The sequence below is a fragment of the Morone saxatilis genome, unplaced genomic scaffold, assembly GCF_004916995.1.
Source record: "Morone saxatilis isolate NCDOM2014 unplaced genomic scaffold, NCSU_SB_2.0 Contig4, whole genome shotgun sequence".
In the NCBI taxonomy this organism is placed as follows: domain Eukaryota; kingdom Metazoa; phylum Chordata; class Actinopteri; family Moronidae; genus Morone; species Morone saxatilis.
Window position 1 is genome coordinate 13,329,831 of NW_023339984.1, and position 22,755 is coordinate 13,352,585.

The 22,755-nt window shown below is 43.9% G+C and overlaps 2 protein-coding genes across 9 annotated transcripts in view; one reads left to right on the forward strand and one right to left on the reverse strand.

Annotated features, from left to right (window-relative positions):
- The window catches only part of arhgef11 (Rho guanine nucleotide exchange factor (GEF) 11), a 17,828-nt gene extending 1,220 nt beyond the window's left edge, over nucleotides 1-16,608 (reverse strand). For 2 of the 8 annotated variants that reach the window (XM_035675216.1, XM_035675215.1), the window contains exons 1-39: nucleotides 15,004-16,608; nucleotides 12,373-12,464; nucleotides 12,174-12,278; nucleotides 11,877-11,926; nucleotides 11,717-11,774; nucleotides 11,382-11,581; nucleotides 11,131-11,202; nucleotides 10,830-10,937; nucleotides 10,428-10,476; nucleotides 10,103-10,140; nucleotides 9,853-9,945; nucleotides 9,216-9,284; nucleotides 8,968-9,072; nucleotides 8,718-8,816; nucleotides 8,531-8,573; nucleotides 8,200-8,296; nucleotides 7,896-8,018; nucleotides 7,261-7,284; nucleotides 6,913-7,039; nucleotides 6,274-6,367; nucleotides 5,822-5,851; nucleotides 5,501-5,633; nucleotides 5,180-5,386; nucleotides 4,951-4,998; nucleotides 4,567-4,715; nucleotides 4,327-4,467; nucleotides 3,636-3,712; nucleotides 3,398-3,523; nucleotides 3,182-3,299; nucleotides 2,940-3,088; nucleotides 2,710-2,785; nucleotides 2,442-2,624; nucleotides 2,260-2,341; nucleotides 2,058-2,138; nucleotides 1,853-1,908; nucleotides 1,586-1,723; nucleotides 1,239-1,472; nucleotides 668-778; nucleotides 178-485 (exon numbers count right to left, since the gene is read on the reverse strand). In XM_035675216.1, coding sequence (XP_035531109.1) covers nucleotides 178-485; nucleotides 668-778; nucleotides 1,239-1,472; nucleotides 1,586-1,723; nucleotides 1,853-1,908; nucleotides 2,058-2,138; nucleotides 2,260-2,341; nucleotides 2,442-2,624; nucleotides 2,710-2,785; nucleotides 2,940-3,088; nucleotides 3,182-3,299; nucleotides 3,398-3,523; nucleotides 3,636-3,712; nucleotides 4,327-4,467; nucleotides 4,567-4,715; nucleotides 4,951-4,998; nucleotides 5,180-5,386; nucleotides 5,501-5,633; nucleotides 5,822-5,851; nucleotides 6,274-6,367; nucleotides 6,913-7,039; nucleotides 7,261-7,284; nucleotides 7,896-8,018; nucleotides 8,200-8,296; nucleotides 8,531-8,573; nucleotides 8,718-8,816; nucleotides 8,968-9,072; nucleotides 9,216-9,284; nucleotides 9,853-9,945; nucleotides 10,103-10,140; nucleotides 10,428-10,476; nucleotides 10,830-10,937; nucleotides 11,131-11,202; nucleotides 11,382-11,581; nucleotides 11,717-11,774; nucleotides 11,877-11,926; nucleotides 12,174-12,278; nucleotides 12,373-12,464; nucleotides 15,004-15,038 — 4,128 coding nt within the window. In that variant the 5' untranslated portion in view covers nucleotides 15,039-16,608. Of the gene's footprint in view, nucleotides 1-177; nucleotides 486-667; nucleotides 779-1,238; nucleotides 1,473-1,585; nucleotides 1,724-1,852; nucleotides 1,909-2,057; nucleotides 2,139-2,259; nucleotides 2,342-2,441; nucleotides 2,625-2,709; nucleotides 2,786-2,939; nucleotides 3,089-3,166; nucleotides 3,300-3,397; nucleotides 3,524-3,635; nucleotides 3,713-4,326; nucleotides 4,468-4,566; nucleotides 4,716-4,950; nucleotides 4,999-5,179; nucleotides 5,387-5,500; nucleotides 5,634-5,821; nucleotides 5,852-6,273; nucleotides 6,368-6,912; nucleotides 7,040-7,260; nucleotides 7,285-7,895; nucleotides 8,019-8,199; nucleotides 8,297-8,530; nucleotides 8,574-8,717; nucleotides 8,817-8,967; nucleotides 9,073-9,215; nucleotides 9,285-9,852; nucleotides 9,946-10,102; nucleotides 10,141-10,427; nucleotides 10,477-10,829; nucleotides 10,938-11,130; nucleotides 11,203-11,381; nucleotides 11,582-11,716; nucleotides 11,775-11,876; nucleotides 11,927-12,173; nucleotides 12,279-12,372; nucleotides 12,465-15,003 lie in introns of all 8 variants that reach the window. The other 6 variants (XM_035675213.1, XM_035675212.1, XM_035675219.1 and 3 more) reach the window with 5 other exon arrangements.
- A 3,976-nt stretch (nucleotides 16,609-20,584) lies between these two features.
- Nucleotides 20,585-21,328, forward strand: si:dkeyp-67a8.2 (myeloid-associated differentiation marker homolog). Its single transcript, XM_035675771.1, is given in 9 exon segments — nucleotides 20,585-20,597; nucleotides 20,600-20,781; nucleotides 20,783-20,887; nucleotides 20,889-21,011; nucleotides 21,013-21,057; nucleotides 21,059-21,094; nucleotides 21,096-21,122; nucleotides 21,124-21,174; nucleotides 21,176-21,328. Coding segments are annotated over 9 exon segments (735 nt in total).
- Nucleotides 21,329-22,755: the final 1,427 nt, after the last annotated feature.

Sequence of the window (22,755 nt, forward strand, 5' to 3'; positions counted from 1 at the left end):
AATAGAAGCCATTAAGATGGACTGCAGGGAAATCTTCACTTCTCATAAGACAAAAAAACAAAGCCAGGTAACAACACAGGTTCACAAACGAAAAAAGTTCAAACTGGTTGGAGTTTCCTGTGGGTTAAAAACAAGTTGAGAGTCGATGGAAATGTTGCCTCCTGAACACAAACTCACCTTCAGCTGCCGCAACTTGCTCATCAACCCCTCAATCGTGTGGAAAATCTCGTCCACGTTTTTGATCACGTGGCTCTGGTGCCCAGCCTGCGATTGACCCGTTTCTTCTTCCTGTTCCGGTTGCATAGCCTCCGATCGGTTGGGCGCGGGGACAAAGTCGGGCGTTTCCTCCTCCGGCTGCATCTGTGGTGACATCACTTCCACGAGCGACTGAGGGAAGTGGCTGGCGGTGGGGGTCGGGGGGTCGTCGTGGTCATCGGTGATGCTCTCTCCTTGCTCTGTAGGCATTACCAGGTAGAAAGTGTTCCCTAGAGCACAGAAATGTGATAACACAAAGTGTGTCGGTGAGTAACTTCAAGGGTAAAATGAAAGCCAACTCTTATGATTATAAATTATATTTTATATCCATTATCTTGATTAATATTACACATAAATAAAGGAACGTGCTTGTCTCATAAAAACAGCACTTGACCGATTTAGTCATCATTACCCTGCGCGGTGGCCTCGCCTCTCGGCTTGGATGATTGGTCGGAGGGGAGGGCGACATCATCAGTGATGTCGTCAGGGACAGAAGAAGAAGAAGAAGGACCCGCAACCATAGCTATGCAGAGGATAGACGTGTGACAGGGAAAACAGTGTGTGCGGAAGTGTGTCGTACGTGAATGAAAGAGTGAGGGAATGAGTTGATGTTGTCGTGTTGTGAAGAGCAAGCAGACACAAGAAAGAGAGAAGATAAAGTGCGTAAGAAACCAAATAACCAATCACCAAATGCAGAGAAAAACATGCAGAGGAAGGCAGCCATCAGAAACTTGATCAGATTTGATCCAAAAAACAGACAAAAAGCACACAGAGGTGAATTCACTTTCAGTTCAGCCAACACTCAAATATTTATCTCAAAGGAAACAACGGTGAGTCTATGGTTGATAATTGGGATTTATTTTGAAACAAAAGCTTCAAATTTGTATCTGAGAATTGAATGACCTCAGAGTGATCCGCCAGTCGAGCCCCGCTGAAGAATTAAATCTAATTATCTGAAAGCTTTTCTCTATCCGATCCGTTACCTTTTCTCACGACCTGAACGCTAGGCTGCTCGGCGTCTGGGGGCGGAACCTCTTCAGGCTCGGCCTCCCATTCGTCGACGCTGAAGTTGAGGACCGTCTCCAGAGACTCTGGCCGCTGTCTCTCTGTGAACGAGCTCCTTTCGTTGGTCGTCTCGTTAGTGGGCGTGTCATCGGAATCGTGGCTCCAACCGTCCTCTTCTAAATCCCGTAATATGAGCTGCTTTAGTGTTTCAACTGCAGAGGCATGAAAACAACAAAAAGGAAAAAGAAAAAACAGAAATTGGTTTTAAAATGAATTATACATGTTACATTACAGTCATTAGGGTTTGTTTTTCATTCCTTCTCACCGTCTTGTAAAGCGGCCTCTGCCACACCGGCAGCTTTTCTTTCTGATTGGTCCGAAGGTGTGTTGGCTGAGGGCACAATGTCGTCGTTGTTGTTGGAATGAGTCTCCATGGAGTCCGACTGCTCCGTCATGGAATTGTCTGGAAGATTTCAAACATTTGGAGGTGTGACAAAGCCCGAAATATCAAACTCTGTTTAGCTTCACAAATATTTGCGGGCAGTTGAAATATTTAGGTCTGTCGATATAATAATATATATGCGGTTGTTACCTGCAAAGACATTACTGCCAGTTGAGACTGGGGACGCACTGCGTAGACTGGGGGAACTACAGAAAATACAAACACAACAAATGCTAAGCATATGCGAGGTGAAGAAAATAAGCGTATAAGAGAAGAGAACACGCCTAATAGAATAAAACACAACATCTTAAAAGTAAAAGACCGTTTATTATTCATAGAGATAAGATGTTCTTACGACAGACGCATGGATCCGTGATTGATCAGGGGTGATGAACCGTCTGCCGATGAGATGGTCTTTTCTAGTAAATCTTTCCAGCTGCAAAACAAAAATCAACAGTGAACGCAACCTGCAGACATATGGCGAAGAAAAAAATAAGTAACATAGAATGCTTTGTAATCCTGCCTAAGGTAAATACCAGTTGTAGAAAAGAGCTTACTTGTTTTTCTCCGATGACGTCCCAGCCACCAGCTCGTAGATCTGCCTCTCTGTGGTGCTGATGATGTAGAGGGCTTTGTTGTCTGGAGAGAAAACACAAGATTTACACGTGTGACCGCGACCACACAAACAAAAGCAAATCTATTTTAAGATTTGCTTTCCGACGTGTGACCACAGTCTTACCTGTAGCTACTGAGCGGACCAGCAGCGAGTGCAGCTTCACCAGAGGGCTGAAGGAGGTCTTGCTGTCTCCGCTGCCTCCTCCGCCTCCACCCAGCCAGCGGGATGGATATCTGAGCTGCAGCCGGTCGTCTGGGCCCCTCTGTAGAAGGACCAGGCAGTCCGACAGCAGCAACGCTTGAATCTCTGATGGAGGGATACAGAGACGTGATTAAAAAGGGCATGAATCCAAACTTATGAGACCGTATGTGTCCATACAAAAAGTACTGACCTATCTGCTTGTCTTTGTTGACTTTCCACGTGAGAGGACCTTCATGGATCATTCTCTTAGTGGATAAGTCCAGACTCTGTGAGAGACAAGAGTTAAAAAAAACAAACAAAAAAAACACATTTAGGTATAAAAGAAGGAAAGCTTTTATGACACATGGTTGGTATCCTTCATTGCAATATGAATAACGTGAATAAAGGAGGAAGGTTAACCAGCATGAACTATTTGGCCACCTTGAATTGTGGGGCAGCGTCCAGCCTGCGTTGGTATTGGCTGAGGCGTTGCCGGTGTTCCGTTTCCCTCACATCCTCGTTGACAGCCTGCAGTATCCCTCTGCAACACGCCTGGGCGCGCTGAAGTGAGGGGAGGTCCGACGAACCCGCTAAACAACAAAACGAGAATTAAAAATCCGGTACTTTTTTTAGTACATGTTATCGTGTGTTGATGGTACCCGATGCACCTGTTGAATCCTCACCCTCTGTGTGTTTAATGATGTTGTCCAGCAGCAGAGGGTACTTGGTGAGTCTCTGCATCTCCGACACCAGCAGGTCTTTGAGCTGCAGCCTCCGACAGTGGGGACTCGCCTCACACTCCTGAACAAATGTCAAACACATAAGCACATAAAGCACAAAGCTACAACTATTTATACAGCTGTATAATATACAGAGCGTGTGTGTGCGTGTGTGTGTACCTGGATGATGTGTGCAAAGCGAGGGTCTTTACGTTGTTTGTTCTTGATCAGCTCCAGGGCCTGAGATTGCTGGCTGCACAGCTGGGACGCCTGTTCCTGGAACTCATCTCCAGCTGCATCTTCAAACTACGAACACACACCACAGTTAACGCACCCAATTATATATTCATGAACACCTGGGATGAAAGTGAGACGATGCAAACTGAGTGACAATGATGGCGGTGATTAGTTCACACACCCTGGCCAGCATAACGTCGCCGATGTCCTGAACGATGGGGGTTTCTCTTCGCTTCTTCATCGCCTCGCACAGACTTGCTGCAAAGAAGAGTGACACTCATCATCAGTTTATTTCAAATACTACCAATAAGATAATCCATATATAGTACAAAACAAAACTATTTGCAGTCATAGCATGGTAATTATTTCACACCGTATACTTCCATGTTCTTCTGTGCTCTAAATTAAAGCGCAGAATACATATTGACTTAGTAAAGATGCAAGCAGATACAAAATTGAATAGTTACGACCTTTGCTTAGTATTTGCTTCACTTATTATTATTTACCTAGCAATATACAGGCCTGAATACATGTTGACTCAAAGTACAGCTCACTTTATTGTGCAAACAGAAGAAGCAGAAAACAGTGACATCAAAGTTCCTTAATTTTCCATATTTAAACTCTCACTCTTCTTAAAGTTAAATTCCTTCATTTTAAAATATCTAAAAATAGTCTTTGCAATATGATCACATTCATCCATAGCCCCAAAATAATTCTTCACATAAGAAAATATGCAGCTATACTTGTAATTACAGTAAATACACAAACTGTGTGTACACTCAAAAGTGTGCAAGACGAATGTGAGCCTTTCTAGGCCAGCACATAATAACCCTGACACACACACACACACACACACACACACACACACTGACCGTGGAGTTCGTAGACCTGGGGCAGGTTGGGGAAGATGCAGGCGAGCTCATCAGAGTTCAGCACAGACCTCATCTTCTGGAAAAAGACCTGGTCCAAGACCCTCAAGGTCCGCAGGTGAGACGCCTCAGTGGTGAACAGCTCTGAAGAAAGTAGCAAACAGATAATCAACATCAATGCACCCCCATCTTACTATTAGACACTATCAGACTGTGGAGTATGAAGTAGTTCTTGACTTGTACCGTATATGACCGCCTGTCTGTCCACCTCCCTCGGACTGAGCGTGGCGAGGAGCTGAGGAGGAACTGTGTCCTGCCAGTTCTGACTGTCGTACACGTCTTCCTCCAGCGCCGCAGCGTCTGGCAGCAACGCCAACGGTGAGTCTACACTCCTGCGGAGTCACACACACGGACACATAAACACAGGTAAGGGAGACTGACATGCACATTAGAGACAAACAGAGAATGTCTTATACCAGCATAGCTATTGTAAAAATAAAACTCCTTTGTGTTCACGTAACATTACGGGGAGAAGCTGACAGTTCTTTCTTGTGAACCAAACCGTTTCATCATCAAGAGTAGTGTAACAGCTGATCAATCATCTATGGGGGTGACACGGACACTCACCTGCGTCTAGACCGAGGGGTGTATGGGGGTGTAGGGTTCTCTAGAGACCTGAGGTTGAGAGAGAGTGGAGAGAGAGAGGGTATGAGGCGAAAACCTACACTTCCAGGGGTAACATCTGGGGTAAGCTCTTATTAAAAGGGGAGAGTTTTGAAGGATGCAATGTCTGTATTAATTATCTTCTTTAAGGAAATTTGAGATGATTCTGTTTCCAAAACACCCTCATCTTTACCGCGCAGAGCTGCTGGATGCAGATGACGACGCGCTGTGCTGCAACGGCCTGAGGCCCGGCCCCTCCCTCTCCTCCCCGCAGTCCTCCATGTCCACGTCGCTGCGAGAGCGAGGGACAGACTCCGTCCCTGAGACGACGCCCCGCCGACGCCCCTCTCCCTGAGCCTTCAGTGACTCGCTACGTGCCAGACGCACTGAGACCGTAGGGCTGCAAAAGAGAAAAAAAACACACTTTTTTATGAAGCCATTAAGGATGTTACACTTCAAAAGAGCTTCTATGAGCTCATACTGAATATAAACTCAAGGTGGACGTCAGAGCTACCTGTCCATGCCGTCTTCTCCCAGGCTGCTGGAGGAGAGCCTTTGGGGGTCAGCAGCGTCACCCCCCTCCTCTCCCGTCGTCTCCGTGTGATTCTCAAACTGCTGAATGATGTTCCTCACACTGCCGGGACGGACTGCACACACAGACATTACTTAATTGTACAGTGTGATTAAATAGCACACATGCTATCAGCAGATAGTTGATATGTATAAAATGAGGTGGAAATCTTATGTGCAATCACTAAGTTGGTAATGTTTGGTGGAAAGCAAATTTTAACTAAAGAGTGAAAACAAAGAAGTGCAGTGACAAAAAAATATATACCTTCGGTGGGTGACAACGGGACATGGAATGCTATAAAATCAAAATGAACCAAAAAGAAACCATGAAATCAGGACAACAAGACACAATGAAAATTCCATAAATCAATAAACAAACCTGCAAAAACAATAAAATGGCAAACAGAGGGCAGAAGGGAATCAATATCGTCTGACGAACACAGTGAGTGAGAGCATCACACGTGTTGGCGTGCCTTTCATGTAGTGTGCCAGTGAACCAATACTGTCAGCTGATAATGACTTTTCACAGATGGATTTTACATTCTAAATACTGATAATGTTCTCATGAGACCCAGAACAACAAACTATTTTTGTAAACCTCATGTTACTGCATGTGTGTATTAGCATTTTGGCATTCTGACAATGAATATGGTTATAATAATGATTTATAGAGCAAATCTGAAATGTGTGTGTGTGTGTGTGTGTGTATTTATTTACTGGACTGGGATGTGTTCCTGGGTTTGCCGATGTACTTCAGGATGGGATTTCTCTTTTTATCCTCTCCATCTTTCTCTTTCTTTGTGCCACTCAGCTGTGGAGAGAGGAGCCATGTTTAAATCGCACCATTTTAGCTTCCACTTGAACGTAGAAACACACAAATCTTTTGATTTAAGCATTTCTGAATGTGAAAATACACGTATGATCCATTTCCATTTCAGAAACAGCAAAGCTGCTGTGGAAAACACATTGAAAAGAGAAGTCAGACGGGGTGGCAAGTCTTCTACAGGTGAGCTCTAGATGTGTAAATAATACCTCAGTGATGTACAAAGTGGCACCTCTAAGCTCACACCTCGTATTCGTATATCAGGAAAGGACCAGACCACACAGATGAGCTAACAGAGCTTTACAACACTGCTAAAAATAATAATAATGCGCTTTTTTTTTGCTGATAGTGTAAAACACACATGATACTGCAGAAAGCTTTTTGTTCTTGTATGTTCAAAAAAGAAAACCTATTTGAAAAAGTAACAAGATGCCCATGTTTACATTTGCAGGTACATTTACATTATTTACTACATTTGCAAAATCTTTTCCTTCTGTAGAAAAAAAAAAACGACTTTTCGGAAGAGCTCTTACCTTTTTCGTCTTTAAGAAAGCGAGCCACTTCTCCTTCTCTGTGCTCAAACCAGGGAAGACCTTGGAGTCTCTTAGCTTGATACCAGAATGACGCAGGTACAGGAGCACTGCCGACGCCAGAGGAGAACTGAGGGAGAGGAGAGAGGGGGCGGAGGGAGAGAGCGAGAGCGAGCGAGCGAGAGAGAGAGAGAAAGAAATAAGACAAACATGGTGGAGGGAAACGTGAGGAGAATAGACCACGAGGGGAAACAAACAAAGAGAAGGTGTGAGCAAGAAATGAGCCAATCTCTCAGACAGGTGTTGCTTTTAAATGATATTCCCCTCCGACAGACGAGACACGTCTTTTACCTTCTGTCCTCTTCGTGCTTTGATCTGCAGCGGGAACAAACAGAGAGACATAAAAAGGCGGTTAATTCCCTCCACGAGAAATAACAGCCTTTTAAAGAGATATCCAGTTTAATTCCTCAGAGTTATATCCAGTTAATTCAGCCGCAAACGATGTAAGAAACAGACTGTGGTGCGGCAGTCATGTGACGGGAATCGGCCCGTGTGTGTGTGGTCAAAGAAATAAATGTCATGTGGTTTCCAGGTTTTGCCGCTGTGGTAATGACCTTTGTTATGATAGCTTGGGTGAGCTCCTTCTGTCGCTTTGTAATAACAATTTTATTGGGCCTCAAACATCTGACCCTGTTGCTAGGCAAACCTGCCTCAACAGTCTGTTTGTGTGTGTGTGTGTGTTAATATTCGCTTTAGGATTAGAGTGTTAATGTTAAAATTATAATTTTGGTTGATATTTTGGCATAAGAGTAAAAATGTGTGAATATGTTCAGATGTAAAACAAGCTGATCATCCCTGGTTTGACATCAACTTGTCCAGAAAACGAACCCGTGCCCTCGCCACGAACCTAAAACTACAATTTTACAGTTTTTTTTTTGCACAGGAAAAACATGACGCAGCAGTACTTGGGTTAGTCACAGACTCACAGTATTTCCCAGAGGGCAGTGACCTGTCTGTCAACCACTTGTCTCTCTTTCATCGGGTCTCCATCCAGCTGCTGCAGGTCTCCTTCTCCAAACAGAGAGCCAAGACCCATCATCTGCTTGTTCCTATGAAACACAAGTTTAACAGGTTATTATGAACATTTGAATATGGTAATTGTGTCACAGCTGACCTTTATGGTCATTATTCTGCCTCAGAACGGGGACACAAGCCCTAATTTTCACTGAATAACCCCCTAGTATTAATGTTTATCAATGTTAGAAACAAAATCAATCTTCAGTAATATACCTGTAGTCCTGTATCTGGTCCTGGATGTCCGGCAGCACCTGCTGCTGCAGCTCAGACAGAGGTCCCCTGATGTCCTCCTGAGCATGAAGTCGACTTTCTGAAGGGGCGATGGACACAACACAATGTCAGTGGGTACACTTCAGCACAAGCTAACATAATCATTACAGCCATGTGGCTCAACCTTTGAATCAAAATCAGTCACAAATCAAATTCCTAGTTTTCTTTTTATGTCTCACGTGAAAGAGAACCTTACAAATCATCAAAATGGAGGCACAAATATCAATATGAAAATTCAAAACTGAACAACTAAACAAGCTTTTAGTTGTCTTACCTATATCTGTGAGGTACTCCTCTCGTACTTTGATTTTCAGGGGCTACAAGGGAAAAAAAGAAAACACACGCCATATCACTTTTAAGTAAGGATTACAGTATTAACATACTGCACATTAGCAGCCAATACTGGGATATAACAGATAAAGATATACAAGTTTAAATCATTAAGGCAGGACGGTACATACAGCATCTGGGTCCAGGAAATGGGAGCAGATCTGAGGTGCAAGTGCGCGGGCGTCTTTAGGACTGGAGCCCAGGTAGGCCTCCACTGACAGGTAAAACAGCTGATGTAGACACACGTAACCATCAATGTCAGAAAGCAAGCGCAGATATACAAACTGCAATGTCTTCCAAAAGCACCAGAATACATTTTAAAGGTTACATATGAGATTTAGAACATTACAACAAAGCTAACAAAGTACAACGCAGACTGACCAGAGGGTTGGGGTCCAGAAGCTGGGTAAAGACGTATCTCATGAACACGGCCATGTGTGCCGGTCGTGACTTCAACAACTCAAGGTCCTGGAACGGACCGTCCATCTGAGAGAAAGATTGGAGAAAATTTTGGAGAACACTTAAGTATAGACGGAGGAAACAGAAAGATTCAGTGTTGGAAAAGGAGCAAAGTATTGAGGCTGTAAAACAAAGACTCTGCTGGATACACATGAAAATGTCCTTCTCACCTCGTTAAATGCATAGCCGTCATCCTCTTCATCCTCTTCCTCTGGGCCGATGATCTGGGCCTTTCCGCCCTTTGAACACAAATGCACACACACAGATTTAAAAAAAAAAAAACAGAAAACTCTTAGTCACACACTGGAGGACAGCAGGTCCAAGCACGTCTGCTCTTTTCATTCATGTACTGTACGTGCGGCGCTCATAGCAGAAGAGTCGTGATGGCGTGAAATCTGAATCATAGGCCGTGGTCATAAATCGTCTTCTCTGTACCGCTGCTTCGTCTCACACATTTAAAACAGCTATCTTTAAACACACGGCGGTGCATGACAGAAATGGAGAGGAACGGATGAAGAGGAAATAGCCGAGCTACATGTCAAAGTAGGAAATAAATTAACACCAGGAGTATGCAGCTGGTGGTGCAGGCCTCGTATTTGCACAAACTAAACATGGTTTAGTCAACATGTTGTATCATAACTGACTGTCGTACTAGAAAATTGACTACACATATTTTCTTTTTACCTTACTTAAGTCATTAATTATTAAGTGCACTGTTGGATTTGGTCAGCTAAGCATGTGATAATGCGTCTTTACACCGCGTGTGACGAATCTCAAAGTGAATGCGAGTGCGTGTGTCCATCTCACCGAATCAGACAGGGTGTGTGTGTCGGAGTTCTGCCGTCGGTGTTGGGGGGTCCTGAAGGAGGATGAGGGGGAGGAGTGGGGACTCTCAAAGGCCTGGGGAAGGAGGAGGAGGAGGAGGAGGAGCGGGAGGAGTGAGGGAGGAGTGAGGGAGGGAGGGAGGACGAGGGGGACGGGATGAGTGGGACCATCTTATACACAAACACACATACAATCTCACCAGTTCGGGAGAAGACAGGACACTGCGGCCTACCTCCATGTCTCCTTCGCTTGAGTCCATCGATAGTCGACCTGCCAAAGCACAGAGCAGTCGTACACTTATAAAGCCGCTTAAACTATGACAGGTGGTTTACATTTGAGTGCATATGCTATTTTTACCATATAAAATACAATTTAAGCTAGCACTGTAAGAAGGATACTGACGTGTGGCACCATAAATTATTATTTGACTTGAATTTCTGTGTATTTTTGGCTTATATATAGACTAATTAAATCAGGAACTGTGCATGCTTAACATCAGATCCAATCCAATCCCCGTAGCACTGAGAAATTTAATTAGAAGATAAACAGATACAAACCTTCTCCTGCAATGACGTAGCTCGTGGCAGACTCTGACCGCGTTCCTTCCTGTAGAAGCAGATTAAAGCATCAGTTATTTTTCAGCACTGGTAAGTAAAGGTAAATTATTATCATGCACGCTGGCTTAATTGTGTTTTGCGGCCAAAAGCAACTAGTAGAACAGGCTGTAAACACTGACTTTGAATTTAAAACTGAAACTGAATTAAATGTATCCAATCACGTGACTTGAGAGGTGAATTTGAATATGTGAACATGTGGCCTGGTGGGTGATATAATGCTCCTAAACATTTGCAAATCAAATTTCCTATGCTTGTAAAACAAAAAGCTAAATAGAAAGAGGGTTTTTTTTTTTAGTGAGAATAGAAAGCCTGTAAAAAGTCAGTCACAGGCCTGTCTCTTACCAGATCTTGCTGAATCTTCACCCTGACTTGGTGGGCTCTCCTCTTGGCACTTTCAATCCGCTCCTCCAATGACGGCGACGGGTTCTTCAGATGCTCCTCCAGCAAGTCCTGTAAATTAGTCAGGTCTGGTTATCAACAGCAGATTTTAGCTGCAAAAACAAACTTGTAACTCCTCATACAGGTAGCATGATGCAATAAGAGATCTCTGCGTCTACAAGAAGATGCAGTCAGGGATCAGAAATGCACCTTAGAGCATTTAGTAAAACACCGGGATGGCTTATTTGTTTGTGAGTGTGTGTACCTGTAGTTCGGCCTCTTCCTGCTCCAGCATTTTCCTGAGTATCTGAGTGGCATGTTTATGTAATTCTGGGTCCTAAAAAACACATTTACAACAGAAATAATAAACCATTTAATGATGCCAAAGCAATTAACTATTAATTATATTAATATTTACCTACACATTGTCCATGTGTAGCTGAGCATTTGTTTTGCTCGTCGTCCACGAGGCAATAGTAATAATATAATTGAATATAACTATGTAATTTAATTCACCTGTAGTGGTTTAGGTCCAGTGATTCTTTGGGAAGGGGTGCTGCTCAGTCCAGAGGGCAAGGGTGGAGGTGGAGGGGGTGGGGCCTCCCCACCCAGAGACTTTCTGTGACCCTGTGCGTGGTCAGTGGAGAGAGGCTCTAAGGGCAAGGAGGCAGTGCAAGGGGGTGGTCCTTGTAGTGTCAGGGCTACATACGGTCCAGCTGTGGGAAGATAAAATGTAGGGATAGAATCGGATAAACACGGGAAAAAGAACTGAAACACAGCAAACACATGACACAAAAAACAGCCATCTTACAGCAAAGACACGGAAACAATCCAGCTTATTTCAAACTCACATTTGATGAGCTTTACCACCTCCTGATGGGACATGGAGGACACCAGCGACCCGTTCACCTGAGGGGGGGGGGACAGATGGAAAAGAGGAAGTTCAACAACACAAAAAACAGACAGGAAGAACTGTTAAATTCAGTGTCCGTGGTGGAAAGTAGTAAAAACCTTTATGATTCTGTCCCCTTCTTGGACCCCGGCCTTGACTGCTGCACCACCTGTGAAGACGAGTACAGACATAAGGACGGGTTTTAACTCAAATGTCATCTGCGCTACTACAAACAACTTATTTATCACTTTTTGATCGCCAAAATAAGCTGCTGCCGTAGTTTGTGATTTGATAGAGCACCTTTAAAATCATAAATCAACAATTATGCGTTTATAAATTGTAAACTGTATCACAAGTTTTTGTCATTTCTTTCATGGCAGAATAACCTCAACACATAAGCTGGGCACATGTCTCACCTGGTCGGACATTCTGCACTAGCTTGACTCTCTCTCCACACACTGTGAAGCCAAACCCGAGCTGGTCCTTCTGCACGACCACACACCTCTGGACAAGACCGGGACCTGGGAGAGGAGGGCAGACGGATTTAAAAAAAGGTGTTTTAGTGGGAGATATTAAATGATGATAAAAGGAACCAGTGTGGGAAGTTTCAATTACCCGTACTCTCGACAGGGATGTCAGCCGTTGGCTCCCTCTGCTGGGTGGCAGAGGATTTGCGCTCCGAGTCCCCGATGGTCAGACTGCTGAGCCTGGGTTTGAGAGATGAGAGAAAGAGAGGTTTAGCGTGAAACAACACTAAACCAGGAGATTTAGAAAAACACTGGGAGGGCTGGTTGGACTGGGAGAAGAGAGATCTGAAGGGGATTAATGAAAAGAGGAAGAATTCATTGAATTGAATTCATTGGAACAGGCCAAAGGGAAAGTGGGGAGGTTTCCAGTTAGAGACAGAGCAACATGAGTGGAGAGAGGGAGGTCAGAGGCAGAAGAGTCGAGGGAGGCGCACGCTCAGATAATGGGGGATAGAGGGGGTGAGAATATGACAAAAAAATGCACGAGAGGCAACACGAAAGCGGTCGACAGGAAAACTCACCAAGCGGCAAAGGGGCTGAAAGCGAAGCGTGACAGAAAAGAAGGAAGGAGGAGATAAAAAGGGGGAAAAAGGGGGGGACAGAGAAAAGCAGAAATTCAGAATGAAGCCAAATATTGAAGTAAAAGCACACAGAGAAACGGACCGAGAGTTCAAATCATCCCCACGCCCTTTATACTCTACAGATTGTAAAACACTGAGAGCAGCTTGACTTGCAAGAATGTATTTATTTAAGGGTGTGTGACGCAAGGGCACGCTGTGTAAACACTGAAGTGATTTGGTCCAATGACCGCTCGGCTTATAGGGACAATTCACCAAAGCCAAAGTCAAACCGTCCAGACAGATTTGTTGTGATTTACTGAGATCTGGAGGTATTGAGCTAGAACATAAGTATTTAAACAATAAGTCAATGAATGTACTAATACTGTGAGTATTGTCAAGGGAAAAAACACCAAACTTTCACCGCTTCCAGCTTTTGTAATCAGAATCACAGAAATTACTTTTGTTACATACTCCAGCACATATAACATATTAAGTACTTAAATGTAGAGTTTAAAATGTGCAAAAAGTGCAAATGTGAGCATTTATGCTTTTGGGGTTTGGACTCTTTGGTCAGACACAAGCAATATGAAGCCTTCACATTAGATTCTGGGAAACTAACATTCATTTATTCTGTATTTGTTGTTGGACAGTGCACACTAATAACGTTTCATGTAAATGTGCAAAAGTTAACTAAAATGCTATTTCTATTTCCAAACGAATATAATGAACCAACAATAGAGGAATTAACTGCCTTGTCAAATCTCAATATCAAACCAAATCTATCTGAATGGATTGATTTACTCTGAGTAAGAGCAGACGACTAAGTTTAGATGCGGTTTTCGCACTTGTACGCCTCAGCTTAGCCCAGGTAGGCGGAGTCAGTGCTAAGCGCTCGTTTGTTAACTCCACCTACGCCGCCGCTTCAAGCCCCAGTGCCTTTTGAAATGTTATGCCGCAGCTGTTACAATCTGTAGGTGTCATTAACCCCAAACCCTGACATAAGCTCTCACCTGAACAGGTGGGCGTTTTTCTTATTGGCTGCCCTGCTGTCACATGACACAAACACACACACACACACACACACACACACAGACACAATAGTGGGCACGTGCACAAGAACACACACACACACAGGGGGGGAAAGAAGTTGACAGCAGCAGAGACAGGAGAGACATGTGATCAAGACAGAGCTGAACAGATGACCACAGAAACACAGTGTGGGGCTTACATGGTGAATGTGGTGACGGCTGACGGTAACAAACAGGATGAACTACGGTACATTGAGTTTTAGCAGCGGCAGAGCTACGCACAGCATGGACAACACGAGATCCGAGCAACAAACAGACACCGAAACTCACTGAGCAACAGGGACGGGGATGTTTTCGAATATCTCGACTGAATAAAAAAAGAAAGTAGAAACTGTTTTTCAAGCTCGTGCTGAAAGGCAATGTGAGACGTGACTGAGAGTAAAGCTAATCGGTCGGGGCGGAGGTCAGTTTCTGAGTGTGTGCTTCTTTCATTCAAAAAAGATTCACTGCATTTGTTTGGAAGCATATTTCAGGCCTCTGTGTGTGTGAGAATAATGAAATGAAAGTGAAGTTTTCTGACAGTCATCACAAGTTAACTGGGGGGTTTCTGTAAAAAGAGAAGTCGTGTGTTCTGAGGGGTTTCGTAAAGCTCTGCAGCGTGAGTTCTGTCAGCTGGTTTTGTTCGTCCGTACATCGTCCGGGTGCTGCACTGTGCTCTTCTTTTGCTCTCTTTTTGTTCCGCCAACAAACTTTAGTAACAACGTACAAAAAAATAGATTCATTTGTGCATTTTAGAATCACGCAGGGGTAAGAATCGATCAACCCTCGATTTCTTATAAACAAACATAACTGCAAAATCTTTCCACGGCTGTTTTGAGTAATACCTTCCAGACTACTATTGAAACGCATACAGTATTTATCTCTTTCCTTGTTGCAGGGGGCAGTTTTATCACCTCCCAGTCAACAGCCTGTCAGACAAGTATTTCCAGTGGCTAGTCTAGACCTCAGCCAGATAAAGACATGTGGATTGGTTGATCTGGGCGTACTACAGGGGTTTCGAAAGGTGTTAAGCTGTACCCTCACCCGCTGAAATATAAACCGTCTGGGTGCAGCGGACGCGAGGGGTCGTACCTGTCCAACGTGGAGGTTGGCTGGCGGAGACTCATGTCTGCAGCCTTGTGACACTCCTCTGCTTCCTGGTGCGGGATCAACACTGTCACTGGGCCTCTTTTATCATCATCCCCATCGTCTCTTTCCTCGTCGGGTTTTTCAGTCCACACAATGGGGGCTCTATGTTGTGCTTTTGATCAGATCTTCAAGCTACTGGGAGGCTTGTTCAGATCAGACAGAGTGCTCCTCATGTTCCCATCCAACCCCAGTGGTTCCAGTCAGGTGCCAGTGGGACTCCTCAGTATCTCTCCCCTTTAATAGATTTACATTAGTGGTTAAAAAGATACACTAAAACACAGGCTGAGGGTAGCTTGGTGTAGTGGAAAACAGATAAAAGGGGGACAGTCTGCTTCCTCAAAGGTCATCAATCATGAATGAATGGCTGATGTGTCTCTGTGCTGCAGGAGGTCAACAGCTCCCATGCCCGTGTAGTGTCTGTGCAAGGGCTAATTCCTGGAAGATCATTTAGTGTAACTACAGTCGGGCTTGTTTACATGCGTGGCTTTAAGGACAGCTGTGCCAACCTAAATGGTCCCATAAAAAAAAACGAAAAAAAAAAAACTACGCACTAACTTAAACGTCGCTGCTTTCTCACTCACACGCATTGCATAGGTTGTTAAACTCTTCACACAAATGGCCCAATGTCATTTTAATAGCGGTGTTATCTGCACTGGGTGTGTACGTGGCTTGATGCGCAATATAACGTACCTCAGGTTAACGAAGGGGGCAAATAAAAGCCCAATTACCCCACCAGTCCAACACGCTTGCAGGCTAACTGTAAGTGGCAGAAAATGGAAATGCTAACACTGTAAACAAGTCGCTACCGTCGGCTAATGAACTGGCTAATTAGCAGATTACCCGGCGTTAGCTCTTACTTTTTGCAGTTATCTCATGAAAATAAAATAACTCCGTGCAGAATGAAGAGTTAAAGCTGCTTCTCGACTTTGAGTTGTGACTTGTCTAACAAACCGGCCATGGGAATGATAACCACCATCTGAAGCGGCCCTGCTGTGTCCAGCTAGCGTTAGCTTCCCGAAGGCCCGATTTCAAGCCGCGGCATCGCGTTGGTCCTCAGGCCGAGCGAAAGCGCCGTGGGTTCGGCTATCAGCTGCGCCAACGAGTCGGTCCTTTAGAGGTGGCTAGCTAACCTGCTTGTGTTTGCAAGGTGAAACGCCAACATTACTTTTTTTTGTAACTGCGTGCGATTAGATGGGTGTTAAAGGGGTCGAGATAGTAGCAGCCCATGTAAATTACAGCCCGTATTTTTCCCCGTTTTCGTGCAAATTCAAACACTAAAGCTGCATGTTAGCCAGCTCGCTAGAAGGCAATACGATCCCAGTAAAGCTCCACCTCAGGTCCCTTAAAAACAAGCCACAGTGGTAAAATCCGGATTTGCTTTTCCCTCTCGTGGTTTGCCAGGAGACTCGGACGTTAATCACGACCGTTGCATGTCTTTATTGCCTTCTTTAAAATCCCCAGTTCTTGAAATAATGATCTCTGCTGTGTTGTTGTCCTGCTGTCTTGACTGGCTGCTGATCCACCACCATGTTCTCAAAGATCAGACGCGCAAACACGGTGCAACAGCGCCCTCGCCCGGTCGGACCGCGGCGGTGCAGGTAGTGTGGTGTTACCGACTACAAGGGTCAGTGGAGGCTGCAGTGAACTGGCAAAGTCATGCACTTAAAAGTAGGGACATTATACAAAATATAAACAACAAGAGTGAAAGATAATGTTGTTAAATTGTTTATAAAAGAGAGATAATGTAGGTTTTATGAAGAGGTCATGTGTTTACCATATATGGAAGTTATGGCAGATTATACAAGGATTAATACCCTAGTAAACATGTTTATGTTTTGCACCAGTCACTGTTAAAAGTTAATATTGTTTATGCACTCTTTTATTTTATGTTTGGTCATATTGCTGTTAGACAATTGATTGCTTGTATTATATGCCTTTAAATACTTCTTTCCCATTCATTTAACAACAACAAACATGGCGTATGGAGCCAGTACCCCGATATCTTCCTTCTGGACTCACTGTTTTTCATCAAAAAGTCTCCAGAGAGCAGAAAGTAATGCAACCACAAAGTCACTGATTACAATACATTGACTGACAGTAGGTTTTTGTAACTTTGTAGCCAGTTTGGACTGAAAAAGTGCTGCAGTTTAAATCACAAAAATGCAAATGTTCATAGTGATCCACCAATGAATGATCTACTTAGCCCACTATATAATTCTTATTACAACAGTGCATTATTTTTAATGTGATGAATCTAAGTTGTTTAAAATTGCTGTTTGCTGCCAAACTTCCTGCATGCTTAAAGCTGCAGTAGGTAACTTTTTTATAAAAAATACTTTTTGTCATATCTGCTAAAACTTTTACTATATTCGAACAATAGTACCTGAGACAGATGGTCCTTAAAAATAATGGCTACCTCTGACACATCCTAGAGGTCCTAATGGCATTGCCTGAATGAAAACAACCAATCAAACCAAGCTGTCAATGATCCCAGCAGTGGAAGGTTGCTGAGTCTCATTCTCAGGTCGTCAAATACTAAGGCTTTGGGTCCCAAAGCTTCAAGTCACAAAACCCAAAGCATCAGTATAACTACCTGGGAATGAGACTCATCAACCCGCTATCTTCCTCTGCTCTGATTGGTTGTGGATTCCTGCAAATGCCATCAGAAGCACAAGGAGGAGCCAGATTTTTTCCACACATTATCTGTCTCATGTACTACTGTCAGGATACAGTGAAAGTTAAAGCAAATGTGACAAAAAGTTATTTTTTATAAAAGTTACCCACTGCAGCTTTAAGGAAAAGGATTTTTTACTGCTGTTAATTCACAACTACACCAAATAAAAAATAAAAAATCAGTAGCCTACACTAATAACAAGCAAGGTAGTATTACAGTGGGGAAAGTGGGTACACCAAAAAAAAAAACTGTTCACCAGAAAAGTCCTTCCTATTTACAGTGAGTATGGTGGGAGTATGACACAGAGGCGCATGTATTTCTTTTTCCTGACGCAACAATATGAAACACTTGAGAAGAGGAATTGCGATGACCTTACGGAGGCTCAGAGACTTTCAACTCATTACCAAATATGGCCTGTGCGGGGCGTGGGATACGCTGTGCTGTGGGGGTGCTGTGGAGGAGGAAAGAAGGGGGATGCGCCGCAGAAGTACGCACGGTGTTCCGGGGACTTTAAGCCTTCTAACAAAAAAAAAAACCCACCAAAGACAACTCCTAAGCCTAAAAAATAGGTAAGGTCAATCTTGAGACTTGTGTTGAGAATTGATGTATTATGAAGTTAGCAGCTGGCGTTCATCACATCACAGTCTATTTCTGGAACAATGAGTTTGAGCCGATATGGCACAGGGCTGGGGCGCGGTATGTCCGCTATTCGGGACGGAAAGAAATCTTACCCATCCCTTAAATAATATGCCACTTATATGTATTAATGTATCTATTGGGCAGACTATCTCAAAAAGTGACTTCATCTCCTGGTTTCATTGCAATGCTGGTGTGTCTGCTTTGCATCCTGATTCTCTTTTTAAATGAGGAAATAACAGGATGTCACAGCATGTCTTAATATGTCATGTTAGTTTTAAGAAGCTTTCTCTGTTCCAGTGTAAGTGAGTGAACTGTAAGCTCTCAGCCGCATTCAGTGATATACAGTAGCACCCAGGTTTGTTTAGATTAAAAACCAACTCTCAGGCATGCACGGTATGCGCACTAGCACACTACAGAAGCAAAACCAAAGTCTGGTTTCCTGTCAGAGTAAGGGTAAGAGGCCACACACACACACCGCAACCACACCTTTCTCACTAAGCTCAGATATTAACTGACATCTCTCTTAGAAATGAAACAGGGTGACCAAGCATGGACCGACACCCACTTGCAGCAGAATCTTAAAATATAACGGATTAAAGCTTGTGTTGGACTATAATCAACTGAGATCTCAGCTGAGGGGCTGCATTTCTAACTCCAGGTTTGATTCCTGTTATGTCTGACAAAACGATCAAGTGCACATTTGGGTTTGTGTTGCTGTAGTGTGGGTTCCTGTCAACGTGCCATTAGCTCTACAGAGCTGCTTCCTGTAACTGAGTCTCATTATACAGAACAGGAAGCGTGGCATTGGAGTTAATGGCTAAAAGACTAATTGAGTTTGCAGGTTTCATGATAGATGCAGCGTCTCCGGGCCTGTACAGTAGCAGCAAATCACGGCCTTTAGAAACACAGCGTCTGCATCTACAGCACAGCAGAGTATTATCAGTTTGCTCTGTCAAACAACAGAAATGTGATTTAAAAGTGGCTCAGTTCTGCATGTTGTCTGCTCCTTTTTTCCCATGCAGTGTTTTTTTTTGTGTGGAATTTTTCTTTTTGGCCAGACAGAGTCTCACCATTAAACAGCATGTGGAACAACTGCACTGACACTAAAGATAAATATGGGTTTCTTATATCGGAATGAAGCGTGTTTCTTTTCTTGAGGACTGGAAAATGATCGTACACTCAACCGTCATGTCTATAACGGTCCCTTGCAAAAAGCTGCCTCAGTATATTACTTGGGAAAACATTGAATCTAACGATGTCTGATTGTATCTGATGCTGCTTGTGCTCTTGCTGTATCGGTCTATGTTGTTTATATATGTGTTTTTATTTGCCTGGTTATGTATTTGTCTTTTATTTGTTATGTGGCTATGTTTGTATTATTCCTGTTATCTGCTATACTCATGTCTCCCTTTCTCTCTCTCTCACTCTCTCTGTCCCTCTCTTTCTCTCTTCTATCTCTCCTCTCTCTCACACACACACAACACACACACACTTAATCCAAAGACATCACAGGAATTAAAATTTAGAATGGTGCTAAAGAGGGTCTTATATGCTAAGATTGTTATTTTATCTATATAAATACAATTGAGTCAAAACATGAACTAAGAACCAAGCACAGTTTGGACACTAGAGGAACCAATAATCAACCTGTACTTCCGCTTTAGACCTGGCAGGGAACTTTCCAACTGTTCCAGAGCTTTAAGCAGGAAAACATGCCCCTTCATGTAATACCTACCCTGCACAGGTCATAGCTTGTACCTGCCCACCAAGGTTCCTCGACACATTCCTCAGTCTTTGCACAACATGTCAGTCAGGGATGAAACAAGTTATTGAATAATCAAATTTGGCACTGTTGATTTTGCCAGTTTGACATTACAGTTCTGTCTGCTTTCTACCCCAGTACATTGCTTATCATGCAGCTGTAGACAAACAAAACTTTTCATGACATTTTAGTATATGTAGCAACAATATGAGCAGGTTTTCGACTGACAGTTTTGCATCTACGTACTCAAAATCACATAATCTCCACCAACTATGCGCTTTCTTTCTTGTCTTTCCGCAGAAAATATGTGAACAAACATCCCGACAGAGGTGTGTGACAAGCAGCAAAACACAAACACCTCAACGTTCAGTATTAAAGAGTCATCCTAACCCTCGCTGGACTACCGAGAGCACTTTCAATCTCCTGAACCGAGCTCCTGATCTCCCATCATGCCACTGATCGTGTTCCAGTCTCCCAGCTGCATATGGAGCGTTTAGCTGCCCTGCTGTTCACCGTGGTGGCATTCTGTCGCAGCGCATGGATCCTATCTGCCCCCAACGGAAGGCATGCTGACTGGTGCATCTTCTGCTGGGCGTTCAGGGCTTCGGCCTGCACCCTGCTGGTCGCTGCTGGTGGGCAGTTCGGCCCTCCCAGGCCGAGCCCCGGTGTCCTGGTCCAATTTCCACACTATCGCCTGTACGCCGCCCTCACCCTCTGCCTCTCTGGCCTCGATCATCTTCGCAGTGTTTTTCCCTGAAGAACCAGAACTTCCACGGCGAGAGTCGAAGCTATCGCGATCGTCTCAACCGTCTTCTCATGGCGCTGGCAGCCGATAGCCTAACCATGGGTAGATGAGCGCTGACTAAAGCGAGGCCAAGGGGAGGTGCAGGTTAGCATGGCTACAGCTCCAGGCCTGCTGAAGGGTGTGCCAGACCTTTGTGGCCTGCATTATCTTCATCGCTGGTCAGTGAGCCTGTGTCGTATGACCCATCGCAGCCGCTCAAAGTGGTGCATGGCCGTGTATTGGCATTGCTTCATCCCTGTCCATGGCGTGGTGGTGGCTGTGTGTGGCGAGTGCACCGGGCTGTCTCGCCCTCCCTTTCTCACAAGTTCCCTGTCAGCTTACGGGCCTCCTGGCGGTTATCATGTACTTGACCGCTACGCAATCCTCTGGCCCGATGTTCGCAGTTTGACAAACCAGTACGGAGGTAGAGAGACGATTCAAAACTGATCCACTGCCGGCGGTGTTCACTGCCCATCAACTTCCTGCTTTACCCACTGCCTGGCCTACTGCCAGTTTAGTGTTTGTTCACTGTCTGAGAAGAGAAGAAGACGCAAGGAGGGAGACACATTGAGTGCGAAGAACAGAAATAAAATGGATGAAGTGCCTTTGCAGAAAGTGTAGCTGATGTTGAATTTTGGACCAATAAAATCACCGACTCTCCCCTCCCTTGGTGTCTAATTGTAATGTCCTATAAATAGGCCGGTATATCTGGCAGTGACAATATTTGACCTCTAATCTGATTGACCTGTGGCCTAAATGTGCAACACAATAACACATGAAATGATCTAAATGTTGGGGCTTTTACACATGGATGTGGCAAGCAACAAAGTCCAGATTGTATCTCATCAAAGGTATAAAATGAAGTCAACAAGCACCTGGAACACTGATTAACAGCAGAGAAGATTGTTAAGTGGCGAAGAATTATTGTATGTATTGAAGTATTGTATCTGAGACACACGAGGCACTCTGGTTGCTGATAAGGAAGCTTCTCCTTGTTATACTATTGGAACTCTCAAAACGCCTAACAAAAGATTTTCGCGTTACCGTTATTTTATTGTTGTAAGGTTTTGGAGAAAAATACCCTGTCCCTTTGTCTTGATAAAGTATCAGTATTGAAACATTTAAAGAGGTCATTTGAGCCAAATTAAGGAAATGAATGGGGTGGGCCAGAAAAAGGTTCTGTTGCTATACTGACACTGGTAGGAGGGCGCTGTGGCATGGGGCGATGCAGAAAAGATGTCAAGTTCTTAATGAAAAGTGGGCATTTTTAACGGCAAAAATACAAAATTCGTTAAGTTTTTTGTAGAGAGGGGGGCAATAGGGGCAGATAGGCCTATAACAATAAAAGTGGATAAAATGGAAAATCAAATAATTAATTGTTGCCTGTATCCTGTTGCCCCCTTCAAGTTGAACGAAAGATGTCTGGGTGGAGCCAGCAGACCAATGTAGCTAAATGTGTGCCTACTCTGGCCTCTTTTGTGGCAGCAAAGTCAGGAAACTCTGACTCTACTTGTACTCTCTAAAATTACTCACCTACTAATAGCCGTGACACACAAAATAAATAATAAATAAAGCTCTCATTCTGTTGAAAAAGAGACATAGATTCAATCTCATATAGTTACTGTAATAAGAATTGAAAAAAGAGATGGAGGGAGCTGTAAGAAGAAGTTATGTCCAATTTACAGGAACATGAATTAAAAAAATATACCGCAGAAAAGAACTTGCACACACCAGTACGTCATCGATTCACTGCACAGGCTTGACTCATTTTTGAAAAGATGGATCGGCAACATTAACTGTTTTCAGTTATGCTTTTGTCTTGGTTTAGTTTGATTT